The 15,683-nt window shown below is 37.2% G+C and overlaps 1 protein-coding gene across 7 annotated transcripts in view; it reads right to left on the bottom strand.

The window, feature by feature from the left end:
* LOC132155896 (rho GTPase-activating protein 42) overlaps positions 1-15,683 on the bottom strand; it is a 114,504-nt gene that overhangs the window by 36,942 nt on the left and 61,879 nt on the right. For all 7 annotated transcript variants that reach the window (XM_059564658.1, XM_059564657.1, XM_059564660.1 and 4 more), the window contains exon 4: positions 15,061-15,132. In XM_059564658.1, coding sequence (XP_059420641.1) covers positions 15,061-15,132 — 72 coding nt within the window. The remainder of the gene's footprint in view (positions 1-15,060; positions 15,133-15,683) is intronic.

Below are 15,683 nucleotides of genomic sequence, written 5' to 3'. Positions count from 1 at the left end.
CTTAAGCCAGAGGCTTAATCATTACCAGGCTCACACAAATCCACAGAATTCATACATGTTTGTTTATTCTGACAATAATGGAAAACTTTCTAAGAATTTCAGCTATAAAAAGACTGTAAAACTAAAAGGTCTATAAATTACTTCAGGGCTTGCTTATAAGTTGGTCCATGCAGTATCTGTATTTAGAATTTAGGTGAAAAAGTGGAAGTCTGCAAAGCTGATTTAAATAGAGTAAAATAAATGTGTAAGATCCAAAGTATTAAAGGCACAATATGTAATTTTTCTGCTTTAAAAATAGCAGAAATCACTATATGTATTTTATATATTTTTTTTAGTTGTGTACTTACATTATCCCAACAGTTTCCACAAACTTTCAAATTCGGAGAAAATTATAGTTTAATTAGAAGACATGGCACGTTTCTTTATTTCCGTTTTGTCGCCTGTCTAAGGCGTCATATAACCTTTGACCCCTCTAGTTTATCTAACTTCCTGCGGAACCCGGCTGAACGCCAAATACAAAGGTGAACAGAAGCAAAGAAGAGACGAAAAAGAAAAGGTAGTAGCTAGCCTTGATCGAGAGTGTTATATTTCTATATTTATATTGTTTATATTAGTATTTATACCTCAATCAATAACTCAGTTATGTATCATGATTATGCTTTGCCTGCACGTTCTGTGAAGCGCAAACGTATGGGTGAAATAAATTACCCGAGAAGGTTTTGAGACAAGAGAAGAAACAAGACTCGGGTAAATATTGGAGCTGCATTTCCAAGATGGAGAGAGCTTCGTGACAAGCTGAAACTACAGAGAGATGCCGAACTCGCTTGCATTCTAATAAACAGGTATGCATCCATTCAGCTAACTGTATCTATCCGCATATTTTGTGAAACGATGATGTCTTGTGTAAAACACAGACGGACTAGCTCTCATGTATAGTATAATCTAAATCCACATTTGTTCTATATCTAGCTGGATAATGTAGCTTTGAATGCAGTTCACTATCTTGTTCGATATCATAGTATAAACGTAATTATAATTATTAACTAAAGGCGACCGTGTTTTTTAACATATATTACTACTAGCTAGATGGAATATTGATTTGATAGGGGTCTGATAATTCATATATCTCTCCGTTCGAAAAGACGTGATTGTCAAAATACTAACTTAAAATAAGTGCAGAATGTGGGGAGCGACAGAGCGCGTGTTCCAATGACAACAACTCCCATGAGCCCACGCTCTTTCCCGACGTCATCAAGGTACGTCTTATGTTATTATTTTGATTGAGTGACCCCTGGTGGCCAAAAATCCCATACTGTATGTTTAAAGGAATCAAATACTTATTCATTTGAAAATGAAACCATAATTATTTTACAAATCAGCAATTAGATGTATTTTAAACATTTTAATGATGTGCAGTCACATGAGATAAAAAAAAATCATACAAGTGACCTAAAAAGAAGCAGTAGGTCATGGGGCAGCCATGTTGAGATCACATGTCAATCTCTACTAATAATTCTTAATGCAATAACAACAATAGAAAGTCCAGAGTATGAAAAGGGAAATCAATTCTGCAAACAAGCTGTCTCTGTTGGAGCAAAGAAACAAACCACAGTGACCTGTAGATCCCAAGCCACAGAGTAAGGATGAACGGAAGGACCTCAGTGGTCATCCACAAACACACTACAGCCACAGTCACAACACCAAGAAATGCCTCAGTAGTCCAACACACAACCACTCCTTTCACAAACACTGCACAGTTATGGAAAGAACTGACTGCAGACCAGCTACAAACTAGCAGAAAACTATGTCATGTTAGGATTGAAACACACAATTTACATTTTATTGATTTATTCAGTAGAGGACAAAACAAAGATTGCAGGCTTCAATACCAACATGTCAACCTTGAGTCCAAAATAACTTAAATGAATAATAGCCTCTTAAATTAACAATAAAACACCTTATAGTCAGATCAAATTTTTAAATCACACTTTAAAAAACATTTACTAATTATTTTGCTTAATCCATATGTCAGTTGAGGTTAACAATGGGGAAGTCATGGACTAGTGGTTAGAGAGTTTAACTCCTAACCCTAGGGTTGTGGGTTTGAATCTCGGGCCGGCATACCATGACTGAGGTGCCCTTGAGCAAGGCATTGAACCCCCAACTGCTCCCTGGGCACCACAGCATAAATGGCTGCCCACTGCTCTGGGTGTGTGTTCACGGTGTGTGTTCACTGCTCTGTGTGTGTGCACTTTGGATGGGTTAAATGCAGAGCACGAATTCTGAGTATGGGTCAACATACTTGGCTGTATGTCACATCACAAAAAAAAAAAGTTTCTTTGGTAAAATGGACTGCATTTATATAGTGCTTTCAACAGACCCCATGGCCATCCAAAGCGCTTTACAATTTGCCTCACATTCACCCATTCACACACTCATTCATACACCGACTGTGGTGTCTGCCATTCAAGGCGCCATCCAGCTCATCGGGAGCAGCTGGGGTTAGGTGTCTTGCGCAAGGACACCTCGACACTTGGCCAGGTGGAGCCGGGGATTGAACCACCAACCTTTCGGTTTGTAGACAACCTCCATGAACCACTGAGCCACTGCCACCCCAATGTCTTTGACATTGGATAACCACCATCCAATGGCTATTTTTGGCCTTAAACACATTTAATTTCACACTTGCTTCAACAGCTTGGTCCGAACAAACTTGGGTATAGTTTGTATGTCCACAACCAAGTTCAGAAAACAGAGTTCATCATCCAAACAAACCAAACTCTGGTGTCAATCAACACAGATGTGAAAAGGGCTGCATCGTTCAAAAATTTTTGATATCAATACCGATACCTTGACTTCAATACCAGCTTGTGAATTATATATTTTTTTCTACGCCAATTTTATGAAATACATTACCACGAAAACTCAACTCCTGAACTACTGCGCAAAGGAACAAAATGTAACCAACACAATAAATCAATGCAAGTAGTTTTAATAAAGTTCAAATAGTTTTCAGTTTCCACATTGGCTACATTTACACTAGTGTGTTTCATTTTAAAATGCGTAGCTCAGACAGAATAACCATTTCTATGAATTTCCCATTGATTAACTGTTAAGCATTAGCTGCATCCAGCGCTGTCTGCCTGTGTTTTCTCTTCCACAATCGCTGTTCTGATTCAGAGGAAGCTCATTCTCTGCTCATATGTCAGTCATATTACGCATTCATAACATGTCCTGTCTCTGATGACGTACATCCATTACACTTCAGCGTTCAGTTCTGTACATATGAAACCCAAAAGACATGAAGCTAATAAACACACAATTATGACATTATACAATTTGTATGTGATTTTCATGAGGTTCTGCCTATTTTACTGTGTGTTTACATGAGAAATGCTAAGAAGGTGTAGTGATTAGCTTGATATAAAAGGTTACAAATAACATATTTTAGCAACATATGGCCAAAACTCACATTAGATCGCAATCTGAAGTTATTACAAGCAAAGTGTGCATGAATGGTCACATGATGTGCGTTTTTGGTCATGTAGTTGGGACAGAGATCTTTTCTGAAACGCAGTGGAAATGTTAGTATGGACGAGGATCGTTTTTCATATTAAAATGCTATTTAAAATGTAAATGTACATCAATGGGTGTTGGGATGCTTACACACTACAGCCTCATGTGTGTATCTGGGTGTAATCGGCGTAAACTAGTGTTTTTCCTTGATTCCTCACCAGAGCTAATTACCAGCACTGATTTAGGCACATTAAGCATGTTTCATGACATTGACGAGATACCCTTAGGTATCAAAATTTGGTACCAATTGACAAATGACATTTTTCGGTTCAAAATCAAGCATCAAAATCGATACCCAGCCCTAAGTATGAAAGCACTCCAAACAACACAGGGCACAAGTAGAACTTGGCAAACTGGGGTGGTATTGGCGCAGTGGATAAGACACATGCCTTTGGTGTGAGAGACCTGGGTTCGAATCCACTGTGAGACACCAATGTGTCCCTGAGCAAGACACTTAACCCCCTAGTTGCTCCAGAGGCGTGTGACCTCTGACATATATAGCAATTGTAAGTCGCTTTGGATAAAAGTGTCAGCTAAAAAAAAATGAATAAATGTAAACTCATATTGAATATTTCTGGAAATGTGGCGCTTCTACAGTAACAGAATCAATGCAGTGATACCTATAAGGTGCCGAGACACGCTACGCAGTGTGATCCTGTTTTGTTGTTCCTGCAGGGCGTCTGCTGACCATCAGTGTGGGCATCAGGGCTTTGTTTCAGACTTTCAACAATTTACTGCCATCCTCTGCTGAGATGACCTCACGTGACCTCTGCTCACGGGGGCAGTGTGAACTGCAGCCATGTTAAAGACCACTGTGCAACAAATGGGGCTCTGCATGACAGACAGACTTCAGATCCCCCACAAAGAGACAAAAAAGCCAGGCAAACAAACATATGTGCATGAGCACACACACACACACTCACACACACACACTCACTCACAGAGAATCCTGGAGCCTGAGAAGCCACCTGGCCAGACAGGCAGATGGCACCGATTTTGAGCAATCACTGCCTCAGATACTGACAGCTCCAAGGGGACACAAACCTACACCCCCAAGTGTGCACGGCACAAACAGCCCAGACTCTTACTCTTTATTCATTCTCTCTTCTGCTTTTAGAAGACATTAGCCAATATCCAAATTTTCCAAGCTTGGTGCCAGATATAAACAACTGTGATGGAATGTTTTGCCACTGTTTGTAACACTGATAAAACTTCAGTTTAATAAATATTAATAAATATGAATGGATCACCTTAATAAGTACCAAAAGAGGAGATAATAGAGGAAAAGATCAGAGGAATGGACAATATAAGTGAATGAGACAAGCAGTGACGAGAAAATAGAGTAGAGAAGATGAGATGAGATGGAAAAATACATATACAATAAAAGTGAAGGAGAGGAAAAAAGACAATATACAACCAGATGAGTGAAGAGAAGAGACAAATCGAGGCAAGACAAGTGGAGAGGAGAAAAGAGAAGAGAAGTGATGAGACCATAAAAAAAGAAGTGAAAGGAAAAGAAGAAACAAGCTAAGATGATATAAGAAGAGACTAGAGGACAAGAGAAGAAGAACAGAAGAGATGAGATGAGCTGAGACAAGGCGGGAGAAAAAGATGAGTAAAAATGACAAACTTAGAACATAGAAAAGGAGACGGTAAAAGATGAGAGACAAACTAAAATGAGATCAGCAATGAAGACAAAATGAGATGAAGAGAAGAGAGGAGAGAAGATGAGACAAGAACAGGCGAAGAGGAGACAAAGGTGAGATGAGAAGAGACAAAGGAGAGGACAAAATTAAGAAACAAGACAAGAAAAGTGAAGAGATGAGGAGATAACGACAAGAAAGACAAGAACAGAGAAGATTCAATAAAAAATGAGAGAGGATAAGAGAAAAGAAACTGAGATAAGATGAAATGAGAAGAGAAGTGAAAACAACATAAGACAAGGAGCAGAGAGAACAAGGGGAAGACAAGATGAGACAAGAGAAAAATTAAGAAGAGACGAGAAGAGACAAGAAAAGGGGAGAGGTGATAATAAGAAAAGAAAAAAGATAAAAGAAAAGACACACTTAAATGAGACAAGATAAGAAATCCAGACAAGCTGAAACTGGAGAATAGAAGAGAGATGAGACAATGGGTGAGTAGAGGAGGGGACAAGAGAAGAAGAAAAGAGAGAATATCCAGAGATAAAATATAGGTATTAGAAGAGAAGAGAAGAGGAGAGAAGAGAAGAGAAGTTGTCTTAGTCCTGTGATGCTCACTATAGAGCTGTGGATCATAATGAGTAGTGACATCCTGAACATCTTCACAAAACACTTAAATTCATTAAGTTCTATTCAGTCTTCTGTCACCTGATAAGAGCAGGTGGTACATTACATGTGCCTGATCAGTCAGTGGAAAACATCTGAAGCTCTGCTGATGCAGCGCACTGCTCTTTAAAAAATAAAATAAAACATTAAATAAATAATAATAAACAATTTTATCCAGCAAACTTTCACATGACTAATTAGACACAGTGTCCGGCGATGATATAATAAAAAGCAATATTTGTGATCACAAGGAAGCTGCAAGGCACCTTATTATGAAAATGATCCTGAATGATTCAAAGAACTTTAGCATGACAGTTACCAAGCTATCATTTTTAATCTTATTGTGCAAATATCAGAACTCTGTAATCACAGAACGGAATACTATAACATACTGCAGTGCATTTCAATTCTTGTTTCATAAAAGCGTCACAGAGACGAGAACTGTTCTTCACTCAACGTTTGATCAACCTTACACATAAAAGCTATTATTTCCTGCCAAGCGCATAAGGGTAAAGGTCAGCTTCACACCTCTTATTTTGAACTATTTCTGGAGGCAAGAAGCTCCTCTCACAGCTCTTATTCTGATGAAGGTTTGAAGTAATCCTTGAATCTGTCCACCTCCTGCAGAGAAAAGTTATTCAAAAATACACTGTACAGCACTCTGCACCAGACAGGAAGTGCCCTAGATTAGACAGGCCTTGAGCAGATGATGACCTGATGCAGACCATTCATCATGAATTTTAAAACCCTAGAAAGACCTGACAGCAAAACCTCAGAAACTATGTATTTCTTGTCCTGCCATAGATATTTGTAACTTGGTTCTAAAGTTCTAGACAACATTATAAGGCATCACAGAGCTGTTCCAAACATCAGACAGCATTACATACAGTACATCCTTCAAGGAATATGCAATCCCAGAATATACTGTTATAAACTCAGTGAGTCTTGACTGTCATTTTATTTTAGAATTGTTGAAGTCATGGTTTAAAATTGCAACCTATGTTGACTAGAAATTTGTGACTGTCTACATTTCAGTTTCTAGGTGAAATATATAGTAAGAGTTGACTGATAGGTGCTTTTTTCCCCAAATTCAGAAGCATGTTTTGCAACCCAATTACATGGACATTCTATACTGTGAATATTCAATGCTAAATAATATGACACACATTAGAATTTTTAGAAAAAACTGTTTAAAAGAGAAAAAAGAAGAATTACACCATGTCTACACCGGATGTGGCACCAACTTGAGGCTGTCTACACTGGATGCGAGCATTGCATATCAACTGAACTTTGTATCAGTACGTCATAAATAGAAATAGAATGAGGCATCAATTTACTGTATCCAGTGTAGACAGCATCACTGATAATAATGGCTTCTACAGTATTATGTCAAGCTGCTTACGCCCTGTGTAAAAAATAAATGAATAAATAAATAGATAAATACAAAGTTAAAATGATGAATAATTTACTGCCATTGTGAATAATTTATAATCATGTAATGCATAAAAAAGTAACTGTAATATGATTATAAAGAATCTTAAATCACAATATAATCTAATTACAAATATGACATTTTTAATCCAGATTACATGTAACCACTTACCCAGCACTGGTTATGACATCAAAACACTTTTACCATTTAATACATTTTAATAGCAATGTCAATAAAAAAGCTACTTTACCTCAAAAAGATTGATGTTTACTGAATTAGACAAAAGGTATTTAAAACATTTAGTACTGTAAATCTGTGTATACCCATACATACTGTATAAAATTTTACTCAAAATCTTTTTTATTTTATTACGTTTTTCATTGGAAAGTATGGATAAAAACTGTTCCAACTTAAAAAAAACAAACAAAACAACAACAAGTTGCCAATGTAGGTGGTAGACTTCTAAACCCCTACTGGTTGCTTAAACTCAATATTTAAGTAGATAAACAGTTACAAACAAAAGGACATGCATCTACAATTACTGAACTCTATGAACAAAGTACGGTTGGATTAATTCTTGCTCATGATTACAAGTTGTTCCCCATTCACAATGTACTTCTTTCAGTAATTGCATGTTTGCACAATGTTCCGAGTTTGGCTGTTACCTTTGAATGTCATCAGATATGCATATGCTGGTCTAGGGAAGTGGGAGTGTGTGTCGTGACTGACGGTGTGGGTTTTTGTGTAAGAGAGCTCTTGTCTGTGAATTTCCCAGTGGTTGAGGACATAAACAAAGACTCAGCTCTGTCTTTGACCAGGGTTAGCTCGACCTGCCGGCTGGAAGTCCAAGGTCTCAGAGATGCACATACAACTGAACACACCGGCTCTGCTTCACAATCTCAGTCAGCCACTTTTATTCACCTTGTACAATAGAAACCTAACTGAAAAGGAACCTCACAAATGAAACTGAAAACACACATATACAGTATAAAACTATGCAAGAAGTGCCATGCTGTTGCCCTTAAGATATGAAATCTGTAGTTAGTTCCTCCATACGCTTGTTCCTCCAACAAAGGAACAAAAGTTGTCACCGGGGCTGTACCTTACAGGTACATATTAGTACCAAAAAGCTATACAAGTGTACCTTTTTAAAAGGTACCACCCCAGTGACAGCTTTTGTACCTTTTTTTCTGAGAGTTTTAACACATCTCCACACAATCAAAACTCCTCTTCCTTCACTCCTTTCAAACTACTTTTATGTGTTATCAATCAATCCTTCGTAAGATATCTAGCTTTATATAGGAACTTTTTAGAAGATCTCATTTGTGGTCTTCTGTCTGCCCATCTGACTGTGTAACCACTTAGTCAATCTCATAGCAGCATGTTTCATTAGCAAAGTCCCGTGCAGGGCAGATGTTCATTCACCCCCTGCCTTCTGCCACCTGCTCCAGCCACCATCAGTCCAGAGGTGGCTTCACACGTGCCTCGTATCTCCAGCCATCACTGTGACAGAAAACCATGGGCCCACATCCATCATTACTCTATTGGCCTTGATGATCTAATTGCTGCAGGGCAAATAGGCAAAAGTTTGTGAGGTGATTTTTAAAATACATTTTACATTTCAGATATAAACTGCATTGTGCCATATCAAGTTAAATTAATAAATCTGAATACTTGATTATTCCTTCAGGAACTTAACAGGGTTCACTGTTGTCTATTTGACTTTAAACGTTTTGTGCTTGAGGTCATGAAACTAAAAGGTGCTTCTTAGAATGATAATTTAAATGTGATGTTTTTATGGTTAAAGGAAAGTAACAGGTTTGGCAGCTTGATGTTTTTATGTTTTACCTTTTTGACTTTAAGGGCCCTATCATACACCTGGCGCAATTCAACGCAAGGCGCAGCACAATGGTGTTTGCTAGTTTCAATCCGGCGCCGTTCGCATTTAGCAAATGCATTTGCGCCCATTTGTGCGCCCATGTGCCTGCTGGTCTAAAAAATAGGTGTGTTCAAGCACATTGCTGACGCATTGCTATTTTAAGGAGCTGAAAATAGACTACACCATAGACCAACTAAAACCTGGTCTAAAGTCTAAAGTCAATGGCGCAATATTTTTTATTATTTAAAGAGCGCGTTGGTAGAAAATGCGCCTCTGGGCGGGTCCACAGTGCGCATTGACTTCGCTTATTACACACAGGGATGCGCATCACACAAACATGCCAAATATTAAAAACAAAAGAATTACATTGTAAAAGAATATTATTGTGTAGGCTACATAAATATGAAAATGTAATGATGGATAGTCATTGCGTGTATTAGAATTAGGCTACCTATTTGCAATTCAGCCTATTACTACTTATAATGTTGAATGAAATTCTACTTTATCCCCACGCCTTCTTCACCTTGGGAAGCTTTGGTGTATTCCTGCTTGTCCCGTAGATGATCTGCTCGCGCGCTTTAACTTTGCGCACGAGCAGATCGGTTACTTCATTCAGCTTTTCCGCATCTCGCTCTTAAAGGGAATGGGAGATTAAAGACACTCTGGTTGGTTTATTGAACATTACGCCCTTTACTTATTAAGAGAATAGGGACAAGCCATTCCAAAAATGCACCCTGGCGCACGGACTGTTTTTCCGTCGCTTTACACTTCGCGTTTAGACCGTTAAAATATGGCCCTAAATGTTTTGTGTGTAAGGTCATTAAAGTAAAAGGTGTCTCACAGAGAATTTTAATTTGATGTACTCTACAAACGTATGATAACAAATACAATACATCATATTTTTTTTTACAAAAATACATCATAATTTTTTTTTCACCGTCTTATTGCTCTAACTACCTCTACTCTGGTAAATACGAATACAAATTTATAATATTAAAGATATTAAAATATTATAAACGTCAACATGATTTTCTGTACAGCTACTTCAAAAACAATATGCACTGTGTAAAGTGCTATACAATTTTTTTTTACTTGAATCAAAATCGTATATATTAGCAAAATAAAGAAACTCAAGAAAGAGCACATACAAAAATATACAATAAAGTAAAAGCATTTCTGTAATATATCTATAAAATGCCACATATCACATTAGTTAGTAAACTTAGTATAAACACACAGTACAAGCTGGCACCAGCTAGTCATTGTTAAAGTTATTTATATAAGAGGCAAATGTTTTGTAGAATGGCCCAAGTGGTTTCTATGGCCAAATTGGCATGTTACATGTTTTATTATCAATAAACTATACAAACCTACTTTCATGGGCAAGGTAAGAAGTGCTTGCTGCCGATTTTAGTTCAGTGAACTAGATAATACTGTTGGCAATGACTGTATGACTGGCATATGCTAAGTTTGTGGTCCAGTTTGACGATGCAGCTTTAATTATTTATAAGTTATTGAGCTGATATGCCGATTTCATGACCTGTTGGAGCCATTTTATGAGACGTGGCTCATAGAGAATTACACATGCCAGTCTTAATATCATGAGCTGAGATCATTAACTTCTGTTCTGGGCTAGAGTTGTGCCAGTGACATTTGCAGAGGAAGGAAAAAGCTCTTAGACAAATGTGAAAAACTACACTTAATACTGAGAAGTCAAATATTTGTTATAAAATACAAAATGGGCAATAACTGCATGGAGAAGAAAGAACAGTACAATTCTACAAAAACTTTCCTCATGTTCCTTTGAAGTTGCACAGCTTGTGATTCTAAGCTCTGATGACCCATACGTACAGTAAGAGCTCTTCCATAGTTAAAGCCTTGTGCCTGTGAGGTGTCGAGTAGGACTGTTTGGCCAACAGGAAATAAATTGTTCGGGCTTTAGGCTTGAGTGGCCCTTTTATCGGCCACTGACCTCACTCGGTTAACCAGCTGGAGCTGCAGCAAGGCTCTAATTCCCTAATATGGATGTCTATACCTCTCAGCCACCCTCTGAACACTAAATTTGAGCAAGGAGGAGGTCTGGCAGCTGGCAGATCCTCCACATTCTCATAATCCTTTAGTAAGGCTCCTGACTCCATGGCTAGTGTTTCATCCATTCTCAACATTAGGACTGTTTATAGTACAGGAGAAAGGAATAAGCCATAAAAAATGGTTAAAAGGGAGATAAAGAGTGAAAAAAGAGACTTGGGTGATGATTTTCATAAGCGCACTTTCTACAGAGAGAGGTTGAGGTGAATGTCATGATGCTTTTGTTTAGTTTACAAAAACAGAGTGAGATGTAGATGTTACAATGCATGACACAAAGCTATAACATTCTGACCAGATGCATGAGAAATATGTCCATCAAATAAATATGGCCATGCAATAACAGATATATATTAATAAATCACATTTTAAGTTAAAAAGGCATAGCGAAAGTGCTGCACAGCAGAAAAAAACAAACAAACAAATAAATTACAAAAACAAAACAAAAAAACTAAACAAAACCTCAAAACAAAACAACAAAGAAACAAAATAACAAACCAGAAAAATAAATAAATAAATAAATAAATAAATATATAAAGCACAAGAAAACATAACAAAATAAGACAGAGAGAAGTAAAACAGGACAATAAGGCATATAAACACGTTTACTTTAATATTTTTTTGTAAGAGGAAGTCAAATCTCATTAGCTCTAAAATCTCATTTGCACTACTGTACAATCCAAGTTGTAGCATCACAATCTGAAGCACTTGAACTCAGTGACATTAATCCTGGCTCAATGTCTCATTAAACAGCGCATGTGAAATTAAGAGCTTTGTCACAAGTGAAGATTTGCTGTGAACAATGTGAATTTGTGAAACATGAGTGCGAGGACGCGTCTGATCCATAGTCTGATCGCGTCTTTGCATTGACTTTGTATGAAATCTACTCGCGCAAATCGTTGAACTCGCGTTAAATCCATGATTTATCTTTCCGTCTGATTGATGGACGTCAGTGGTTGGGTAGAAGACAACAAACCCCATCATTCCATGCTTCTTCTTAGCATCATCAAACCCACGATTGTTATTGTTTTGGTAGTATGCCCTCTGGTGTCAGGTCCTACAACCTGTACCTTTAATTGTAATAATCCAGTGAGATTTTTGTTTTCACAAGGAGTCTGACAGCAGCCAGTGCTCCACTCAGAGATTTGATCTCATCATCATCCAGTCTGTCTAAATAACATGAAGAAACAGAAAAAAACTGTTTTTCTAAATCCAGAAAAACTGTGGCCACGTCTCCAAGATGCTTCAAGAAACCTACAAAGCTACAGTACTGTGCAAAGTTTTAGGCACCTGTGTAAAAATGCTGTAAAGTAAGGATGCTGTCAAAAATAATGCCATCAATAGATTTTATTAATTATCTTCTATTAATTCAACTAAATTAAATCAACATTTGGTGTGACCACACTATGCGTAAAGAATAAAATAAAAAATAAAAAAATTGTTGTCCTCGGACAAACTTGGAGACATAGCCAGTTTTTCTGGATTTAGTCTGTCTCAGTTTGTTCTGTTTCTTCATGTTATTACAGACAGACTGGATGATGATGAGATCAGATCTCTGTCTGGAGCACTGGCTGCTGTCAGACTCCTTGTGCAAACACAAATCTCACTGGATTATTACAATTAATGGAAAAAATAATGTTTGGAAATGTAAACTGATATTTACTAATGACACACTACAGCAAAACATAGAAATAACTGACTTAAAACCATACACACACACACACACACGCACACACACACGTGTGTGTGTGTGTGTGTGTGTGTGTAAATATATATATATATATATATATAATTTATTTTTTACAAAAAATCTAAGAGAAAGAGCTCCACAACCCGACACCAGTTGATCTCGGTTTATGAGAATCCGTCTCTGCTTACAATGTGTCCACCCTTCTGCTCAAGAGTAGAGAGAATACTGGCCCTCTGGTCCAGCCAGTGAACCTTCCACAAAGCACAGGCCACACTCACAAACCCTTTTCATGCAAAATAAATCAAAAGTTGCTTTGAGGTGGGAATATAAATCAGAGGTCTTGGGTCATATACAGATGGCTCAACCTAACTCTTGCCTCAAGGAAGACACTAAGCATGTGTGTTCGAGTGTGTAGGTATATATCTATTTAGGGCTGAGTGTAGTTGTTCATATGTGTGATTGAATATGTGTGTGTGTGATCTTTCAGACCCCAAGGGCCTCAAACTGCTGGGCATTTTGATGCTGCTTATTTTGATGTATAATTAGTTTCTACCTTACAGTGATGCTGCCAAGTGTGTGTGTATTTGGAAATGTGTTTGTGTTCAGACTGTGGACAAGCTTTGTTTGGACTATATTCTGCCAAAATCTGCCACTGTGTTATTTAGGATTGAAAATATTCCATATAAGGTTTTTGCTGTTAGCATGATTCGAATGTCTTATTATTGAATACCTAAAGATAATATTTTATGAATGTTTATCCATTAGGAGAGTGGCTTCATACCACTAACTAAAAATATGTCAACAGAATTACCATGTTTGCCATGCCATGTATTCTTTGAAATAACTTTGCATTTATGTGCACATCAAAGTATTTCTTATGTGTTTTCATTATTTTACTATGGTACCACCACAGTACTTTTTTGTAGAGTACCTACATACATTAGAAATGTTTTTTTTAGGAAGATGGTTTATTTATGTTTTACTGCACAGTATATCTTGCTTAATCACTATTTTAAAGGTGTATGTCATTTTTTGACCATACAATGCCATATTATTTGCAGATATTTATGAAACATGCTAAGTTCATATACTATTCTCCAACAAACAATGCTACAGCCAGTTTTTTTTGCTTTGAAATGTGAGTTCTGTGTCGGAATGTCTGTTTTTGTGTTGGTCAGTGTGACTCCGCCCACTACCATTTTACCCAATAGTATTTGACACCAAAGGAAGCCAGCAAAAGAACTGGGTCAGAGATCGCAAATTCTACCTAATTAAAAAGTCTTGGCATCCATCTAAAAAGCTCTATGAGCACAGGAATACTAAAACACCTCCTCAACTTACAGTGTAAGGTTTGTTGTCTAACATGTCATTTGAGCTTATTCCTTGTTGCATCTGGCAACCCAGTGTGGGAGAAACAGAGCTCTCCAATTATTAGAATTAGAACTGCAGTATCCATTTAAACCGCTAACTGTCAATATTGCAATATTACTGCCAGGCATAAACAATGCACCATCACAATAATCAGAGCACATTATTCTGTTGGGTTCAAGAGCCATGTGCAAAAACATAAAACAACATTCAAAACCCATTTTACTTCTGTAATGACATTGAGTAAAACTAGACTTTCAGTTAGAAAAGACATGTCGGGCGGGATTTTATCTATTAAAGTTTATTTTGATTATGAAATTTGTCTCAATGACAAAATTATATTCATATACAATACTACTTGGTATTCCAAGATACTTTGACTAATCATGGCAGGGTAAACATGGTATTACCGTAGGCACTTTTAGGTACTTTTTAGGTATAAAGACACTCTTGTAATGGCTAAACATTCATAAAATATTACTATCTTCTGTCCTTCAACACATGCTAAAAGCAAAAACCTTCTAAGGGATCATTTCAATTATAAATAACCCAGCAGCAGATTTTAGCAGAATATATTCCAAACAAGATTTGTAAAGTCTAAATGCAAACACATTTCCAAAAACACACACAAGCATAAATCAGTAGCATATTTTAGCCGTGTTGGTACAGAGTTTAAATACCAGGGTAATTTGGTTATTTTCTGAAGTGTAATAGGATGACTTGCCTTGGCTGCTCCAATCTGCTCTTTCCGGAATCTCTCCAAGGGTGTGATCAGAACATCATCGGCATTCTGGATCTGCAATCAGTCAAGCACAGACGCAAGGTATTTCATGAGAAAACAGTCTTCATTAAACTACATTAACTTGGTGTACTTCACAACTTGAATTAAAGTTAGAAAGAACATGTAACATTAACACCAAAAGCTGAGAAATTTTAACAAGCTCACTGTTTAGAGCAAATTTGTGGTGTGAGTTTACATTTTTGCATCAGGCTTGTGAGAACATTCACACCGACAGAAGAACAGTAATGATTAGTGCGAAAACTTCATTCATCAGTATTCATTTAACGAGAACTCCAGAGCACACTGCTACAGTTCACTCCACAGACTATTAAAATGAGGAAAATCAGCAATAACATGAAGACTGTGAATCTGAGCAATAAAGAAATAAGAAAATAGCTTTTAGTTTTAAACAGGCAATGAAACAAGAGCAATATGGCCATCAACGAGCAGAGAACGAGTATTACGTCCACAGATACAGTAGGCATGCATTTAAAATCTGAAAAATGCCTATATCTCTATATCACGCGCTCTAAAAGCCCCTCACAGCACACTGACAGATAGCAGGA

Source organism: Carassius carassius, chromosome 13 (assembly GCF_963082965.1).
Source record: "Carassius carassius chromosome 13, fCarCar2.1, whole genome shotgun sequence".
In the NCBI taxonomy this organism is placed as follows: Eukaryota; Metazoa; Chordata; class Actinopteri; order Cypriniformes; family Cyprinidae; genus Carassius; species Carassius carassius.
Note: the sequence above shows the minus strand (reverse complement) of the source record. Positions and strands in the feature narration are given on the sequence as shown.